The 19,200-nt window shown below is 51.1% G+C and overlaps 1 protein-coding gene across 2 annotated transcripts in view; it reads right to left on the bottom strand.

Moving 5' to 3' along the window:
- AR (androgen receptor) overlaps positions 1-19,200 on the bottom strand; it is a 52,716-nt gene that overhangs the window by 16,739 nt on the left and 16,777 nt on the right. Inside the window, exons 1-3 of one of the 2 annotated variants that reach the window (XM_054076079.1) lie at positions 16,067-16,092; positions 12,444-12,595; positions 3,593-3,709 (exon numbers count right to left, since the gene is read on the bottom strand). In XM_054076079.1, coding sequence (XP_053932054.1) covers positions 3,593-3,709; positions 12,444-12,595; positions 16,067-16,077 — 280 coding nt within the window. In that variant the 5' untranslated portion in view covers positions 16,078-16,092. Of the gene's footprint in view, positions 1-3,592; positions 3,710-12,443; positions 12,596-16,066; positions 16,093-19,200 lie in introns of those variants that run through there. The other variant, XM_054076077.1, reaches the window with a different exon arrangement.

Genomic DNA, 19,200 nt, shown 5'->3' with positions numbered 1-19,200 from the left:
GGTATAGCAGGACCGCTTAAGAGATCTCAGTCAGCCTGGCCCACGTGAATTAAAAACTCAAATGACACAAAATCAGACGGTGCTGCTGAATGATTTTAAATTACCCAGGTGATTACATCGCAGCAGTAATTACAAATGCTGGAACAGCACCAGACAGTTTTGTTTCTTCTGAGAGTTGTTCATGGCCCTTTGCTAGTGAGTGTCTACATTCACTCCAGAAAACGAATAAATCATTTCCACTGAAGTCTGCACAACAATGCGAAGAGAGAGATACGTAACAAACATCAGGGATTAATAACTGAGCAGACTGACTAAGGTCTGCTGATAAGCTCAGTCTATTAAAGCAAAGTACATTCCACTGTAAGCAGATATGGTGAGGAACTGAAAAAGCGAGCTGTATTCAACGGGCATTGAATTCCATCCTTGCACGTTGAACTCAAGCCAAAAGCCAACAGACAAGCAGCGCTGAGCTGGCAGCACAGCTCACTGGACACAGGACTACCACCATCCCAGATGTGTGAAGAAAGAACAAACAGGCCTGGAGAGCATCTTCCTCCCCTTTAGGCACTGACACTGCTGACGCTGGGGATGGTGATGAGATGTTCCCTGTATGACGGGGGTGCTCGCAAACTGTAGAAGCTGTGAGAATAGTAAGGATGGGACAGCCCTCCTCGGAGCAAGGGACGAAAGCATTCCACCTCAGCACCTATGCAGAAGGCCAGAGGGTTATTAAGTCACAGCCAGCAAACGCCCATTATGGGGATGGAAATTCAAGAACAGTCATTTTTTTTATCTAGCAAGCACAGCTGTAATAAAGATCCAGCTGCTTGAAATCAAGGACAGACAAGATGAAAAATAAGATACTTTCATCACAACACTGCACATAATTAACTGCTGCAACAGGATGGCAAAAACATGTTCGGTTCTCCGCTGCTGGAAATACTCACACCAACATCAACTGTTTCTATAAGACATGAGCTCTGTTTCAGCCACAGTAACCAGACCTGAATTAGGGCTGAGTACAGGTCTGTGCCATCGCTGGGCTCTTACAGGCACTCAGGGGCACTGCAGCCACTCTCTACCCTGCAATCAGTGAAACAAACTGAACATGACAGCTTTGGGAGGGTTTGCCATGTGGAGCACAGTCACCAGGCTGCATGTGTAGAGCAGACGTCCCACAGCCCCAGCCAACAGCAGAGGCGCTTGGATCTCACAATGGGATCAGCCTGTGAGATCTCGCACGCCAAGATTAAAATGCACTGGTGGCAAATGAACCAGAGATGCCTTAAATCCAGAGCTCTGCAGCACAGCAGAAGTTGTACTGGCTGAGTGGAGCACAGAGTGCAGACTGGAACACGACAGAGGCATTTGGATGCCCATGAGTGCAGTGGGCGCTGGCAGGGCCCGTGCAGTGTCTGTGCATACGCACGCATCCCATGCACGGGGCTGGCAGGATCTGTGCAGCATACGCACAGCAGCACACTTCCCATGCATGGGGCTGGCAGGACCTGTGCAGACACTTGCACTCGCAGTAGGAATCACTGCGGTGGGAGCAGGAGGCCAGTACACCAGCAGAACCAAGCATGTGAAACCAGCATTATCATTTTTTCTTTCTTTTTCTATCTCCCCTCTCCCCTCTCTTTGGCTTCGCAGTGTTGATTGGGAAGGAAGATTCTGTTTAATGGATTTCAGCCTGCAGGTCAGAGTGATCTCAATCAATGATGAAGTGCTTCGACATGTTGCCACGCTGTGCTAAAGCAGAGCGGCCCCAATCAGGTATTCCGTGTATCACCTCCTCCTCCCACCACATATACCTGGAGCTGCAATCTGCTCTATTAGACCCTACAAGTGCCTGGTAATTAACAGGCAGTCAAGAAACACCGTCTGAAGCTTGGAAGCATTTTCAAATGATCTGCCTCTTTACTGTGGGAGAAATAACTGTGGACAAACTCACTGCATGCATGTTTTTAACAATTGCCTTCAAACCGACATTCAAAACAAATGTAAAACAGTCCAGGCAGAACAGGTCAGGGCGACCCAGAGAGCTCCAGAAAATAAAGAGGAGGGGCTATCAGTATTAGCATTAATTCTTTCAGTGTGGCCTGCAGGAGGTTATGATTATGTATGTCTGCGCTTACTTAAGGAAATCTCACCAGAAAAAAAGAAACAATAAGAGCTTGCTTGCTTTGGAGGGCATGATGAAGCCCTTCTGCTGGCCATGGAAGCGATGGCCAACACAGGCGCATGGGCAGGCACGGCTCTGGCCAGGCTCTGCTCCCCTCGCTCCCTCCCAGCTGAGCTGGGTCACCCTGACTGGGGCAGAACTGGTGATGCAGACACTGGGAACCGAGACGGCGACAGCCACCTGGTAACTTCAGCCCCAAGCTGCCTGCCTGGTGGCAGCAGGCAGCTTGGGCGCCTCCATGGCACCCTGAACTCGCAGTTCACCTCTGCAGGTGTCCAGACCCACCGTGCCCAGCAGCCCCCTGCCCCTTCCTGACAGCTCACGGGAGCATCAGCAAAGACCAGAGCCAGTGCACAGGGCTGACCACGCGAGGTTTTACGACAGCATTACTTTTTGGGATAGTCGTTTTTTCTGTTTGTTAGCAGGGGGAAAGGAGTGATCTTCCTGTTCCTGTCCCCCAAAGCCCTGTCCCAGAGCCAGTGCTTCTGGGGCAGCAGCAGAGCAGAGCGGTCTGACCCTGCCCTGGCCACCAGACCTGCCTGATGGTGCCTGAGCTGCCAGAACTGATCTGCGGAGAAATACAACTAAGCCCACTGCTCCTTGCTGAGCAAGAACCCAGAGCCACTTCAGCAGCAAGTTCTTCAAGACAATGTTCCAATGGTTCCTGGAAGCACTGCCCACCTCGGTGATGGTGAAGGCATTTAAACTGGAGTGCGGGCTCTCCTACCTCTCCTTCTGCATTGGGCAGATTCTGCCAGGGGCTCTCTCTTCAGTATTGCCTGTGGCTTCCCTTCACTTCCGTCTTAGGACCTTTTCCATCAGCCCTGGTTTTCAGGGTATTTTTCTCACTCTCACACCAAATGAACCCGAAGATGAGTCACCCCTGACTGACTTTGCAGCTTCTCAGTTCTGAGCAGAAAGCCCCGAATATGGGCTCTATGGCAGGTTTTGGTAGAGCTACAGGGTTTGCAACAGAGCAAACTGCAATGAAGATCTGTACCAGTGATAGAGGACCTACTTCCATTCAGCACAGAAAAATAGCAGGGCTGCAATTTTATAAAGAAAAAAAAAGCTGCTTTCTGCCTCGAAAAAGAACATCTAAAATTGAAAGAGCTCCATTCCAGGAGGCTTTGGTGCAAGTGAGAATCAGCTGTTTACATTTTTTCAGATGAATAAGGTTTTAAATTTAGGAAAGAATGTTTCCTGAATTTCAAACAAAAGTTTAATGAAATTCACAGTATCAGAAACCTGCCAATGTTTTCCAGAGCTAAGTACGTTCCATTAGTCTAATCTTTTTCAGCCATTTACCAGCTACTAACATCCCAAGCACACTGGATACCTGCAGGATTAGCCCAGCTGCCCAGCCCACCACAAGGGCCTAAGGGATGTTATTACAAGAGGACATACCTCCAAGAGTCATCCCAGCTTCGTAGCACTTCCGCAGGCGGCAGGATGGGCAGTTTTTCCTTCTGAACTTGTCAATAGTGCAGTCATTCCGGCTGGCACAGAGGTATTTCTGTTTACCTACAAACAACAGATGAAACGGCAGATGGGTGAGAGGGTATGATCAGACCGGGTTTACAAGGAGAAATAGACTCTCATTTGCTCAGTATCACCAGGGTCAAAGAGGGAGAGAAGACGGGAGAGGGGACACCACACCAGACTATATCAGTGCTGTTTCCCAGTTCATCCCCGAGCAGAAAATTTAACTGGGAAGTCAGTATCTTCTGGGAAAACAGCATGGATGCTCCTCCTCCACCACAGGAGTGGTTCTCTGCCAAACATGCCCAGTTTGTACAAGCTGGCTACCGAAACTTCAGTTCCCCTTCTCAGCCGGCCCTGCCTGCTGCCGGGCAGCCCTGCTCTGCACATGGTGGAAGCTTTTAGACCAGCATCCCCAAAGAGAAACATCACCACACTGTGCAACACAGCAGAGGCACTCAACAGAGAGCAATTAAAAAGCCATGGAGTACGGGTAGTTTGGTTCTCATTTTTTAAATGTCACACCTCTATTGCTTGGCATTTTGCTGTAACGAGCTGCTTTTCTCCCAGAACACCTCCCAGAGAGCCTCATCCTCCTGCCACAGCACCTCCCTACCGTTAACTGAACACAGCAGCCTGCCCTTACAATCCTGGCTCTTTATGGATTTTTTGGGAGGCAAATTACTCTTTGTGCCACTGATTAACACAAATTAGGTTCGTTGTCTGCAGGTTATGGACACCTGGGCCAGGGAACCAACTGCACAGGGAGCTGCTACTCCACAGGCTCTGCCACTGTGGGTCACCCTCTGCCCTGCCCCACACTCCCAGCCAGCGAGGACTCTGGGACCAGCGATTCCTTGCACAGCAGCAGCTCTAGGGGGGCTTGCAGAAAATTCTAAAGTCAATTACCGAGAATCGTGTCTCAGACGAACCTGGTTTTTAGAGAGCTCCCTTACACATCCAGATTTCAGCTCTGTTTTTTTTTTTACTGCCCCATTTTGCCAGACATGCCAAGAATGCATTTTCCTTCCTGACTAATCATTTGTTTTCTGGTCAGGTCTGAACTTGTTTACTTGATCGGGATTTATCTGACGTTGCTCATACAGTTCCACATTGAACCAGCCTCAGTAAATAATAAAGCTGTGCACCTCAGACTCAGCACAAGTAGCCTACACGGGAAATCAGTCTACATCAAGCTTAACCTTTATTTACCATCCTGCAAGTGTTTGCTTTCTATATTCCTCTAGAAATAGCCCTTTGGAGACATTGGAGAGACATTAAAGGGCGAGGCTGAGTAACTGCTTCAAGTGCCTGTTTTGACAAGAGAAGCGCTGATCCTGGTGCACGGATTAACAGCTCCTCACCTCTCCCTCCCCCCAGCCACAACTTCTCAAAGTACTGGAAAAGACAGCAAGTGTCTCATAGCGCAGCCCACAGATTTGCTGGCACCGTCTGGTGCTTCCCCACTGCCATCCGGCTCCTGGGTCTGTTTCCTGCGCCCTGGGGAGGGAGCAGCCCCTGAAAGTCATGGAATGGTTCAGGTTCGAAGGGACCTCCAAGCCCATCCAGTCCCACCCCCTGCCATGGGCAGGGACACCTCCCACTGGATCAGGGGCTCCGAGCCCCATCCAACCTGGCCTGGAACCCCTCCAGGGATGGAACAGCCACCACTGCTCTGGGCACCCTGGGCCAGGGCCTCCCCACCCTCACAGCAAAACATTTCTCCTTAAAATCTCATGTCAATCTCCCCTCTTTCAGCTGAAAACTGTTCCCCTCATCCTGTGCCTGCATTTCCTGATCCAGAGCCCCTCCCCAGCTTGCCTTCAGGCCCCCATCAGAACTGGAGGGTCCCCGCAACCCCCAGCCCTGTCTGCCAGAGCGCTCAGCTGCAGCTTCACCAGTGCAGCCTCCAGCCCAACAAGTGCAGAGAAGTCATTAACAGCCTTGGTTATAATCAGCTCCTTCTCACTCTGCGCGCACACAGGGCTGTGCCAAAGGGCTGAATAAAAGACCAGACGCTGGAACATGGCAGATTCATCTGCATTAAAAGGTCCATCCTCACTGCCTGGACTGCTAAGGCTGGAGACATAACGGGGCAAGATGCAATCCCTGCAGCACGCAGTGCCTCGCTAAACCCTTTTAACACTCTTCTCACCAGCACCTCTCCTCGCCCCCGCCCCTTGCTCATTACCAGTGCTAAGGACACTTCGAGGAGCCTCAGCAGCAGCGATTACACCAATTCCCAGAGAACACAAGCACCATCCTCCCTTTCAACAGTTCATTGAGAAGGATGAGTAATAAACAACTTCAGCTGAAAGTGGGTTACTTGGAGTTATTTTTGTGCTGTGGGAAAGCAGTGCTGGGGCCGTACTCTCTCCACTCGACCTCTCTACATGCGTACATCAAACAAGAATGGACGCCCTGTTTTCACAGGTACGGAGAGCTGTAAGGTGATTTTTCTCCCAGTGGCACTGCAGAACTCCTGTCTCACAATGTCTGACACTGGGATACTCCAGAGCCAATCAGAACTAGTACGTGGCCGGGCTTGGGACTGCTGGGAAGGCTCAAGCCCAGCCCATGAGGCTACCTTTGTCCTTTGTCTCTGTCCAAGGCTGTGGGTCTGCTGCGAGGGGTGCTGCCCTGGGAGCATCTATACAACCCTCCTGCTCTGCCCCTTGCACACTGGCTCCTACTACTTCCCTATCTCACCTCCCTAGTCTAAACTACAGCATTTTTGCAACAATAATAGCTCACAATCTTCAAAAAGGCCAAGCCTCTCCCATGAAGGGCTTTAGTGAGTGAGGGTGGCACAGTCACTGCCAGAGGCCCCAGGGATGCTCCAGGGTTGGGCACAGCTCTATCTGAATGCCCTTGGCAAGAGGAGGAACATCCACCAGCCCCAGCCCCTGCACACCCCTGAGCTCTGGGCAGTGTCCCTGACTCTGCTCTATCCCCCCAGACACCCATGGAAGGGGAGTGGGGGGATGGAGAAGATTTGGGAACTAGGTTCAAGTCTTGCTCAATGAGGCAGCTGTGCTGTTTGCCATCAGCTCTTCAGCAGCACCTGCCACCTCTGGCAGCTGGGTAAGGACACAGAGAGGGAGCGATCTCCTGCTGGCTGAGAGCGGGCCAGTGCCTCAGCACCAGAGGCCCTCCTGGATCCCTGTGCACAGAACAAGCACATTAGAAGAGTTTCTGTGACAACTTCACCTTCCTGACAATGGCCTTGGTGAGGATAAGCTTTTAAGTTGCAGTCAACAACTCACCCCTCAGTCACGGTACAGTGACCTCACTGAAATAGCCCGGGCCAGCTTCCTGGGTCACAAAATAAAGTCTTTGGGGCAGGAACCAAATTTCTGTTTGCTGTACATGCAGAGGCTGGCACTGTTTATTTTAAGCCATTAGCCTTAACAAAAAGGGAAACAAATGGCTGTGCAGCAGCTCTTTGTGAGTCTGCTTCTGCTTGGTATGAGAACAAGATGCATGCTCCCCTTGTCCCAATTCCTAGGAATGTAGAGTTTCCCCTTTTAATGCGTGGAGAAACCTGGCACCCTCATCGCTGTGATCTCCAGCTATGGATACAGTTTGTGAAATGAATCCATGACCTGGGAGAGGGACCGCACTGCACCAGCGAAGCCAACCATCCCGAACCCCCTGCACTCGTCCCATCAACTATGGGGAGCCACGATGGCCGGGACACTCATTGTCTCCAGTGTCGACTGAAAACCACCAGATCCAGCAGTTCTGGTGGATCCAGCAGCAACAGCAGCTCCTCTGCTCCGTCCACACTGGCACACACTGTCCTTACTCTCCAAGCCATGAGAGAGCCCTACTTGACACAGATGTAAGCCCTACTTGATACCTGAGCACAGCATGGGTGTACGGAGGAGAGCACACCCAGGGCTGTGAAAGCCAGAGAACAGGGAAGGGCCGCTGGAACAGAGACAGGCTGTATCTGCCTTAAGCAACTTCTCACATACAAAGACTTGTTCTTAGTTTCAGGGTAATTTCCTCTCTCCATTTAAGAACATGCTGAGAGGTTTGCAATCAGCTATTTGTTATTTGAAGGTAGATGCACTGCTTTCTCTTTTATCGCATTTACATCGGAACGGGTTTTTATTCTCTTTTTCTTCCCTGCAATCAATAGAGATGTTTTCTCCTATTACTCCAAAGCTCTTGCTTTGCAAAGCTGGATGTTCAGGTCTAAACTTTAACCATTCCCTCCGGTTTTATCCAGTGGTCATGCCCTTTGCAAAGCTGATGGCCCAGACTCGAGTTGCGCTGCCCTGCGCCCCTCAGGGCACCCAGCGAGGCAGTGCTGCCATACCAGGCCCTCACAGGGAACCAGACTGGGAGGAAATGGTCTGCAAACACCAAAGGGAGAGAACAGCTATTGTCCCTGGCAGGCAGCGCGGGAGATGGGCAGCAGGCTGTGCTAAGACAGCTTCAGCTTCCAAACACCTGCTTATCCCACCTGCTGCTCTTTCTATGCATTTTTAAGGCCACTGATACCCAAAGGGTAGCAAGAAACCTACCACTGGAGCAGGAGCATCATCAAAGTCTTTTGCAGACCCAACTTCTTAGCATGCTGTCAGATCAGCCTCGAGAAGGAGAAGAAAGCACTTTAAAACATGGTGATGGTCTTTGAAAATGGTCTGCTATAACGTGTTGTCATCCTGAAAGCTGGCAAGAAACCACTGAGTTGCCCCAGCGACATTTCCCTGGTGCAGGGCTAATCCTCAGCAGGTTGGGATGTAGAACAATCATCCATACGGAGAGTGACTGAAGGGAACCGGGACAGACAGCACAGCAGTCTGGCTGTTAGCCCTCTGGGAAATTTGCCAAATGCTGTTTTCTCACTTTGCTCTCTGCTATTTGAAGGCATTTCCATCAGGAATACAGCCTAAAGCATCCCAGCCCAGCACTGCACAGAGGCAGCTCAGAACTGGCCAAGGTGGCCCTCAGATCTCACACAGTCTCGGAGGGATGAGGAAGGTCTACCATTTTTCAGGGATGGATGCTGGGGACACAAAAATGACTCCCTTCCTGGATGGGAGGGGACAACAGGGACCCCTGGACTGCCAGTTGATTTGGAAGTGGGTTGTGTTTGAAGCATTTTCCTATTTCAGGGCCAAGCATGGTATCCTGAGGACCAAGCCCTCATGTCTTCACATTGTCTGAACTACCCTAACCATGCAAAGTGATACCCTGCCTACTCCTGTCGAGCAAAAAAATCTCTGTGCTGGAGCAGATGCAAATTTTGTTTACCAAATCTTTGCTATTGGGGAAGAAAAAGGAATTAAGAGAAGGGCAGGGCAGCTGCACGGCTGATGGGGCAGTGAGCCCCAGCCTCCCAGGGCCCCCAGTGCTTGGATGTCAGAGCGGGGTGACAGAAACAGAGAGACAAATGGCAGGTTTGGTTACAAACATGAGGCTGGCCATCCTGCAAGAGGGGAAGTCCACATCACAGCTGAAGAATCTGAAGGGTTGCCTATATATAACCTTGACATCTTCAGAGAATCCATAAATCATGATAGCTGACAGAAAGAGGTCAGGAAAATATTCACCTCTTTTCTGTTAACTCATCCAGCGTCTTCCTGGAAGAATGGGTTGGAATCATGCTTAAAAAAGACCCATATCTGTTAAATATTTTACCAAAGCCACACTGTGTGCTCAGCTGGAACTATGTGGAGTCCGCAGCTTCTGTTTACAAAGGGCAGAGGAATCAATGTCAAAACTTGCATTTTAAAACCCTTTTCCCTTTCCGATCCCTTAGAAGAGAGCATGTGTCTACGAAACTTCTTAACGATCCCTGAACTGCCAAATAAACTTAGTATTGTATTAGGCAAAGAATATAATAACCCCTGCATGTCCAGCTCTTCTCCCTTCCCTCTAGGTGACCTGTTCGTGCTGCTCTTCAGCCGCTGCTCCTCCAGCCTGGGGAAGGCTGCTGGTTACCCAGCACCGGGAAGGCAGCAGAGGCAGAAGAAAAGGTTTCTTTTCTCACCAAGGAAGCTTTCTGATCTGTTGTTGTAAAATATCTCCAAAGGTGACCTAAGGTTTCAGAGATGCATTTTATGGACTATGAAATATGAGAGCACACTGAAATATCACCTTTCAATACTGCTCCTTGACTCTAAGAAGGAAAGATCTGGCTGGAAAGTCACCAAAGACTTAGGACAGAAATTATCACCTACCACTCCCCTGCACTGACTATTTATAAAGGAGCATGATTTATTGTCTCTTCCCCCAAATACAGACTCATTTTACTCCACGGTCTCACCCAGGGGCCAAGCAAAGGGCTGCTGCTCCCTGATCCTAACACAACCAAATATACCAACCCTCCGCTCTACCCCAAGGCTCAAAAACTAAGAGGAGGCAATGTGCGCTCACAGCCCAGAAGGCCAACTGTATCCTGGGCTGCATCAAAAGAAGCGTGGCCAGCAGGGCAAGGGAGAGGATTCTGCCCCTCCATTCCCCTCTTGTGAGACCTCATCTGGAATATTGTGTGCAGTTCTGGCATCCTCAACATAAGAAGGAGATGGAGCGGTTGGAACGGGTCCAGAGGAAGGGTACAAGGATGATGAGAGGGCTGGAGCACTTCCATACGAGGACAGGCTGAGATAGTTGGGGTTGTTCAGCCTGGAGAAGAGAAGGCTCCGAGGAGATCTTATATTGACTGTCAAGTACCTGAAGGGGGCTACGAGAAAGCTGGGGAGAGGTTCTTTACAAAGACTTGTAGTGATAGGGCTAGGGGCAATGGGTATAAACTGGGAAGGGGCAGATTTAGCCTAGACATAAGGAGGAATTTCTTCACCATGAGAGTGGTGAGGCACTGGAACAGGTTGCCAAGGGAGGTTGTGGCTGCCCCCATTCCTGGAGATGTTCAAGGCCAGGTTGGATGGGGCCTTGGGCAGTCTGATCCAGTGGGAGATGTCCCTGCCCATGGCAGGGAAGTTGGAACTGGATGATCTTTAAGGTCCCTTCCAACCCGAACTATTCTATGATTCTATGACTCCACGATTCTATAAATACCATTTAAATTATTGATATGACACAATCAGGACAGAGAATCCCACCACGGCATATGCAGTGCGAGCAGCCCAGGTCAGCTCCTCTCCCACAGCCACGCGCCCACCCAGATGGAGCCCACCCCACTACCAGAGGAGGAGCTCTGCTGCGGGACCTGCTGGTGGGACACAGTGGTGTATCTTATCTGACAGAGGGTGCCAAGACACCACTTACTATAAATCAACACTAACTTGCTAAATTAAACAAGCATCTGTTATTTACTCTGGCTGCACAAGCCAAGCCGCTTGGCTTTACACAGAACTAGTGTAAAGCAGAGAAGTATCTGTAAATTATTTACTTCAGAAAAACATGCCAAACTTATTATCTGTTAATATTATCTGACCGTCCTATTACAGCAACAGGATGCTGTTGTACCCTGTGGCACAGCCCCAGGTCTTCCCTGACCCAGTGCTGGCAAGTTCATTCCTGGCAGGCATGCTGAACGAGGGAAAATGCGACTCCAAGCCATGCAGCATAATGCCAGAACTGATCCAGGAGCAATGCTCCGACAAGGACAGGTGAGTGCCCATCAGTCTGGGACCTCTGCTCAACCGCGGGGTGATGGAAGGTGCATGACAGGACGGTCACGGTGAGACAAGCCAGAGGCACAAGCCTCCATCCCCATCGCTGGCCACTAGAGAGCCGCAGTGCCTCCCTCTCACTGGGATGCCACGGCCTGTAACACCGACTGCCAACGGTGTGCTGGCCCACCAAATAAATTATGATAGCACTGTGAAAGAATGATGATGGGTCTTGGTTCATCACTCTAGAAAACCAGTCAGATGTGTGACTTACAGGCACGTTGTGTTAATGTACAGTCAGGCTTCCACAACAGAGACTGCCAAGGAATCATGACTCTTAACTACAGTTAGAAGTCAGACATTGCTGTCCCACAGCCCAAGGAAAGAGATGGGCTAAGTTCTCCTACATCCTAATTGCCAAGGAAAACTGGTTCAAAGACCTTGCTGTTGAGGGGGAACATCTGGACTCACATCTGTCTCTGGAGAGCCTGGCACAACAGAGGCAGACATGAAAGAGATGTTACTTTCTCAAGGGTTGGGGAGGAGGATGATGGACACCAAGGTGAGAGCATGGATCCGGATGGACAGGCAGTTGTGCCGTTTTGCAGGTATCAAGAGAAGTGACCCTCTGAAAGGCATGCAAGAGAGGAAAATCATCCCTTAACTTTGGAGTTGTGGGTCTGAGTTCCTTGGAGGGCTGATGGGAACTTGAAGCACTCTTGAGACTCAAGAGGAGAAGCAGGAACCAACAACTCCAGGGTCTCAATAGGCCACTAAGACAATCGGGCATTGAAAGGGATTGTATTTTGGCAAACTGGTTTGGCTACTTTTTGAGGGCAATCTGCAATGTGGAATGACAAACATAGGACAAAGTATCAATTCACCCTTGAAGGCTCTCCTTTACCAGTTTAAGAGACCTCAGAAACCCACCACTCTTTGGCCCCGGCACTCTCGCCTTAGTCCCTTTAGCTTGGCAGGTACCCTGAAGCAATGCTGCTTAACATTTTTCACCAGGAGGAAATTGGATCAAGATGCTGCAGATGCCTCCAGCACTTACAAGTTATCAACTTAACTGCTCCTAAGAGAACTTGCGTCAGCAGCACTTAATTCCTAATCTGCCTTGGTAGAGAAAGCCAAGGCTTGGACGTGGGAGTGATCTTCCCTCCTCTCCCTGAATGTATTACCTTCAGCCGCCCGCTTGAAGAAGACTTTGCAGCTACCACAAGTGAGGGCTCCATAGTGGCACCCAGATGCTTCATCTCCACAGATCAGGCAAGTCTTCTGAGGTGGAAAGTAATAGTCAATGGGCAAAATGTGTTCATGGCCAGGGTCCAACCTGCAGCACAAAACAGGAAGAGAACAAGGCGACAGGTCAGCAAACGAGCCGTTGGGGAGCACAAAGGATGGTGCCTGTGGGAATGTTCATGGCAAAATACAGAATCTCTGTGACCGGACAAAGAAAGGTGGCAAGCAATGACCAAACCAAACACTGCTCTGACCACACAGAAGACCACGCTGGGATGCCCCTTCTGACACTGTCCCTAGGGACAGTGAGTGATACTGTGACACATTAGAGGCAAGGTGTAAGAAAGAGAAGACAACTGGGACTGGCTGTCGCAGCATCCATGTAATTTTGACTTCAATAGTGAGGCCTCTAGATCCAAAAAGGACTCTGCGTGCTCATTAACCTACGTTATTCCCCTCCATTAAGGTCGCTGTTGTCACTTCACTACAGATTAATTTACTCATCTGATTCTTAACTTAAATTATTTGCTTCTAAGCCAACAAACTCCCTTGAGCTACTCCTTTCTGCTTGTCTTCGTGTCTTGCTTGTTTTCTACCCAGTCTCCCTAAACACTCGTCAAGGACCAGACTGGACCCTCTCCTGGGGCGCCATGCTCAGCCACATAAGTAACAGCCAGAAGCCTCAGAAACATAAAGCAGCCTCTGTGAATGTGTCCCAGCAGACTCCTGTTCATTCCTCTCCTGTGACGATGGATGCTGGCTCTGCATCTCCCTGTCTCAAAGGCACATTCAGACAGTGCCACCGAGGTCCCTGTCCTGGGACAGCCCTGTGTACAGAACACAGTGCTGCCAACCACTGAAGGGCGAAAACAAACCTCACAGACAAAGATAGAAGTTGCAGGCTCTGCCATATAGTAATCACGATTGAGCTCTAGCAGTGGGTCAGCGTGGACCGTGGAGCCTCATGTTTCCTCCCTTCCTGCTCAGCATCAGAAAGACCCATTTTGGGTTTTCAGTCGAGGTGGCTGGAGACATGGATGGGGATGATCCCAGCTGTTCGCAAGGGCAGAGCCTGGACTCCCACAATGACCTGGGCCCCTCCCTGTCTCTTGCTGCTTTTTTCAACCCCAGTTTGGACATAACCTCTTTCACATTGCTCAGGGAAGCACAAAGAGCCTCCTGCAGCCCCGGCAGAGCCCAGGCAGGTCCAAGTACAGCAAGAGGAGCACAGCGGAGCTCAGAGCTCAGAGCTCCACACTCCACCCCTCCTATCGCTCCCTGGCCAGCACAGCCCATGGTTCACCCGGTGCCACAAACATGGGCCCAGCTCCCAGCGAGCAGGACCCTGGGCGAGGGCTGCACCCACCAGGGCCACGTTGACCACAGCAACAAGATGCTCCGAGCCAGCCCTCCTCCCCAACCATGTCCTCCTCATGCTTCCCTCCATCCACATGCCCAGGACCCTGCTCTCTTGGCTGGCATCCACCCTGCCGTCTCCCTCCTGACACTCGTTACCACATGCCGGTTTGCTCAGATCCAAGGACAAGTTGCTGTCTTGGCTGGGATCGCAGCAGGAGCCTCACAAGTCAACACACGTCCAGGCAGGACTGGAGCAATGGCACGTGAAGCTGTTCACTAAAACTGGCTTTGTGTCACAGAGAGGGGTGAGGCAGCTGTCTGACTACAGTCAACGTCTCACTGCAACTTTTGGGTCAGAATCAGATCTGCTTTTGGCTTCTGGTATCATTTGAGTGCTTGCTGGAGAGCTCTTAGAAATCAGATTATATGAAGAGCAAATGTGACAATGCCAGGACTTTCTGGAAAAGATCTTTATACTCAGCAAAGTCCCATCTGGGCCCACAGTGCGGGCAGACCCCACGTCCACCGAAATGGAAAACAGCTGTGGGGGAGACAGCAGCAGAACCACACCATGAACCTTCCGAAAAGCCTGGCAACTTCTAGAACGAGGGGACAGATGCCAACACAGAGCCAAGGCAAAGGCAAGCTGCTCTGCTTCTCACCCTCTCTGTCCCAAAGAGCAGCCAGTGGCCAGCGCCGCTCCACACCCCGCAGCTCTGCCCAGCCGGGTACGGCACAAGCAAGGGGACACCTCACACACCATGAGAGCAGCAGGTAACAGTGAGGTTTAATTAAGGGAAGATATGCGTGTTGCCCATGCCAATCACCACTTTTCCCACTGGGGTTTCCATCTCTGCGCTCAGTTACAACGCATGGGACCACTGCTGTGTGCTCCCTGGGCTGAGACTGCAGCAGGCTCTGGGGCTGGCAGTCCCACACAGTTTCCCACCTCTTCCCCACATCCTCTCCCTGTCTTGCTTCACTGTTCCCAAAACACAGGAAGGTCCCGCAGCCTGCACTTGCCAAGCAGCAGCCCCAGGGGCATTGGAACTGAAACTCCCTACCACACAAGAGCTTCCAGAGCAATGTCCCTTACGGAGCACTGTGGGAAGGACGATGATGCACTTGCGTTGGGCAGCTCCCAGTTATCACCTTTCCCTCGGATATCCTAATTCTGGTAAAAAGAGTTGCTCTTTTAGTCCAGATTATCCATTCCCTTTTGTTCCACTTCCCAAGGGATGTAAAGAAGAGAGGTTTTAAATGAGAAAAACCGTTTGCCCATGAACAGATGTGGAGCCAATATCTGACTGTTTTAAATCACACCACCGGCTGGAAAAGACTCTGGAGCAGACAGGACCCAAGGGACCACTGCTGTTAGTACCTGCACTGCTAGCTGGGATGCTGGATCTCAGATTAACTGTCCCCTGTGCGCTGGGATGGATCGCCCTTCACACAGCTCAGGGCTCACTGCCACAGCACTGCTGCCTCTCCCATACTCCTGGAGAGGAAAGCATGAAACGAGAGCTATTGGTGAGACCAAAGCCCAGGCGTGCCTCACTCCTCTGATCCTGCTGTCAGTTCTGTCCCTCAGGAATGCTGCTCTCTTCCTCACACAAGAGCTATGCAGGCCTCACCTACACTATAGGTTAATACCTGGAGCAGCAATTTATCATCTGTTCTTAAGGCAAGACACATTTTGAGTGATTTCTCCTCTTTTTTTGCAGCAGCAGTCAGAGGCAGGGGCTCACTTGCAGATGCTGCTCAACTGCCCTGGCCGGGCAATCTCAATTCCCGAGGCTTTTTTTGAATTACTGATTAAACGGAGGAGATGCAGTCAGCTCCACGTGTCTGCCACAGCCAAGTCCTGCTGCAACAACCATCTCCTTGCCTCACCCTCCTGAGCATCCCGCCTGTCCTCGCAGCGCAATCCCACTGTCCCATCCCCAGCCATGCCCAGACAGCCCCTCCTTGCCCTGTCTGCACGAGCACCCAGCGCTGCACGGTCCTGGTGCTTGGTCTGAGGCGCGGCCGGACCACAGGCATAGCAGAGGAACAGCCAGCAGCGGGTCTAAAAGCTCTGCTAAAAATGCCTTACTTATCTGGCGATTGCTGAGATGCCAGCAGCTCCAGACCTCTCTTCTGGTGACCCCTTACCTTCACTCTCCTCTCTATGCAACCAGAAATCTGAAAAGGGCTCATTTACCTTTTTTCCATCCTGTGCTTTCCCAATTCTTTGCATGATGCAATTCAGACAGGAAAAGAGCACAAGTGCCTCTCAGAAGAGCAGCTGCTCCTATGACAGAAACAGGACGCCGGAAGACCCTGGCCTACTTCTGAGACTTAATTATTTAAATCTGCAAAGCAGGTGAACAATTACAGCTTTAGGGGCTTTTGAAAAAGCTGTTTCTTCATGTGGGCAGAGCTGTGCAAGTACAAACGTACCTTCACGCACGCGTGGGTGTAGAATACCAAAGCCCGTGCGTTGCATTGCACTGGGTGCTCAGCAGAGCATCCCAGAGGCGCTCCGGCTCTCGGCCAGCCTCGCCCTAGCTGTCCACTCATGGGTGGGAATGGCAGCGAGCTGGCAGACACTCAAGGTTAATCCTGGCTGTGAGGCAGGACGAGCCCTGCAGCACCAACACCATCTCCAGCTGCCTCCTCCACCTTCGCTACAGGCAGCCGCTGCCCACGGAGCAGACGCATTTGCCCAGGAACATCCTTGATCTTACAAAAACACCAACTGCTTTTCCTTTTTTATATTTAGAGGGAAAACTGTAACAAAAACATAACTTAAACACGGGTAACTTGGAGTGAGCTGTGATAATGGTACCTTTAATGATCTATTTTCCAGTTCCCAAGAGACCTTTTACAAGCATCCCCAAACTCCATAGGCAATAACGCTGCAATGACCCCGGAGGTGGCTTACGGAGGCTCCAGGGGCATGAGGGCCAGCAGCTTTCCAGGTGGAGCCCTGGGCACGCCCTGCACAGGGATGCCAAGACTGGCAGCACATAGCTCCATGTCTCACCACAGGATGCCCAGGACTCTCCTCCGAGCAGGAGTTCTACCTCTGTTGGTACCAGCTGGTTGTGCCCACCCTCCAAGAGCCCCAGGAACAGCAAGGTCTGACAACAATGAGCATTGGGCACCTCGCGGAGGGCGATGGGATTGGTGACCATGGTTCGCATGATACACGGCAAGTGTCGTCCTGCCTCCGAAAGCCAAAGCAGGGCGATAGCGTGGCGCGGGCAGACACAACTGGTGCCGCGGAGATCCCAGCCCCGGCGCACAGCTTGAAGGCCAAGGTCAGGGCTGCTTACAACAGAGCATGGTAGCTTTCAGGGGAGAGGAAAAACAACCTCAGTATCTCTCCAACAGCTACAGGAAGAATTCTTCTTCTGCTTCATAAGGGTTCTTTAAGAGAATAACAGTCTGTTGAGCTCCTGCCACATGCAAATCTTCTGGGAGAGCAGGCTGCAGTTTTGCAATGGGAGTGCTTGTTTATCAATAGGTAATTTTGCCAAACAGCCCAGATTTCACAATACGCCCAGAAAACCAAAGGTGGTCGTGGATAAGAGAAAAGCCAACCCCTTCTCATAACTCACAAAGGAGGTCTCCACCTCAGCAACAGACAACACACAATACCCAAGGGGAGCCAAGGCACAACCGCCCACCACCCCGAGCTTCCGACTCCTAATTCAGCTCACGAAACGCCTGCCTGCTGCTTTATTTGCACCAATCCTCCAGTCCCTGCCTATGTGCTCACGTAAGATCAATGTGTTAAGCAATTTGCCATGCCAACACAACACAATGCATATTGCTTACACTCCGTTTTCCATCAGTCTGACATAACCAAACAAACATGATTTCCACCTCCTTCACCCTTACGTTGGATGGCATTTTCCATGCTACGTTTTCCATATTACAGCCACTCTGGCCATTGCAGAATCTGGCTGGAGGGAAGTGCTGCAGTGTTGGACTTGCCACGGCTGTGCCCAACGCCAGCTCAGCCCTGCGTCACCAGCCTGAGCTGCTTGGGATCAGTGTTTGCACCAGCAGACTTGAAACCTGCACCTGGATTCAGCTCCCAGAATGATATCTGCTACAGCACAACGTGATGGACTTGCAAACACAGGGACTCAGGCTGGACTGACCTCCTGAGAATCCCTCGCTGGGATTTGTAAGCGAGACTTTATAGCAGCCTGCCAGTGCTGAAAGGGGCTCCAGGAAAGCTGGGGGGGGGCTCTTGATCAGGGAGCACAGAGAGAGGATGAGAGATAACGGTTTTCAGTTGAAAGACGGGAGATTGAGATGAGATCTTAGGAGGAAATGTTTTGCTGTGAAGGTTGGGAGGCCCTGGCCCAGGGTGCCCAGAGCAGTGGTGGCTGCCCCATCCCTGGAGGGGTTCAAGGCCAGGTTGGATGGGGTTTGGAGCCCCTGATCCAGTGGAAGGTGTCCCTGCCCATGGCAGGGGGTGAGACTGGGTGGGCTTTGAGGTCCCTTCCAACCCAAATCATTCTGTGATTCGACGATTTGACTCTCACCCGCAGCTGCTGCCATGCACACCAGCTCATCCCAGCTGGAAATCCAGGGAGCAGAGCTCCTTCGGTCACACACCTCGCCCTTTGCACAAAGCGACTGCTGGGTTTGCACCTTTACCACGCTGCATCCAAATATCTGCCCAGCCACAACACTCCAGGAGATGCTGAGCTATGGGCTGAGTGAGCGCTTGCACACAAGCCTGGCTGCCACAGTCATTTCAAGCACTGTCATTACTGAGACACCGTGATGGTATCAGCAGTAAATGTTGCCTTTAAAGGGCATCCTTGGTGTGTGACATTTGCAGACACAATACTGAAACCAATAACTGGCTTCTCGTCAGTGAGTCTGGGTGGCTCATGCCCGGACAAAGCTCTAAGGCTGGCATTGAGGGGCAAGACCCACGGCTGGCTGAGAGCATGATGGTTCCTTCAGGCACAGAGCCCTTTGCTCATTCCCGTTTCCCTGCTGCTGGCTTCAGCCAGCGCTGAACTGGATCCACAGCCACCGAGCCAGACAACAGGGCCTGCACAGAAACTTGAAAGCATCCCATCTGTTGAAAAGCTTGGAGCAGTTTAATCTATAAACATGTAGCCTTGTACACAGAATTTATTTCCTTTTTTCTAAATAGCCTTGAATATGTTTCTAAACTGCCCATGCCTTGTTCTCAGACACTCCACTGGAGAGGCGAGATAGCATCTCAGAGCGGAGAGAGCAGAGCCTGGCAGCGCAAACAGGGACCATCTGCATAAACACATACGGGAACCTGATCTTCACTGGATTTCAACAAACACCAGC

Source organism: Cuculus canorus, chromosome 10 (assembly GCF_017976375.1).
Source record: "Cuculus canorus isolate bCucCan1 chromosome 10, bCucCan1.pri, whole genome shotgun sequence".
NCBI classification, from domain to species: Eukaryota; Metazoa; Chordata; class Aves; order Cuculiformes; family Cuculidae; genus Cuculus; species Cuculus canorus.
Note: the sequence above shows the minus strand (reverse complement) of the source record. Positions and strands in the feature narration are given on the sequence as shown.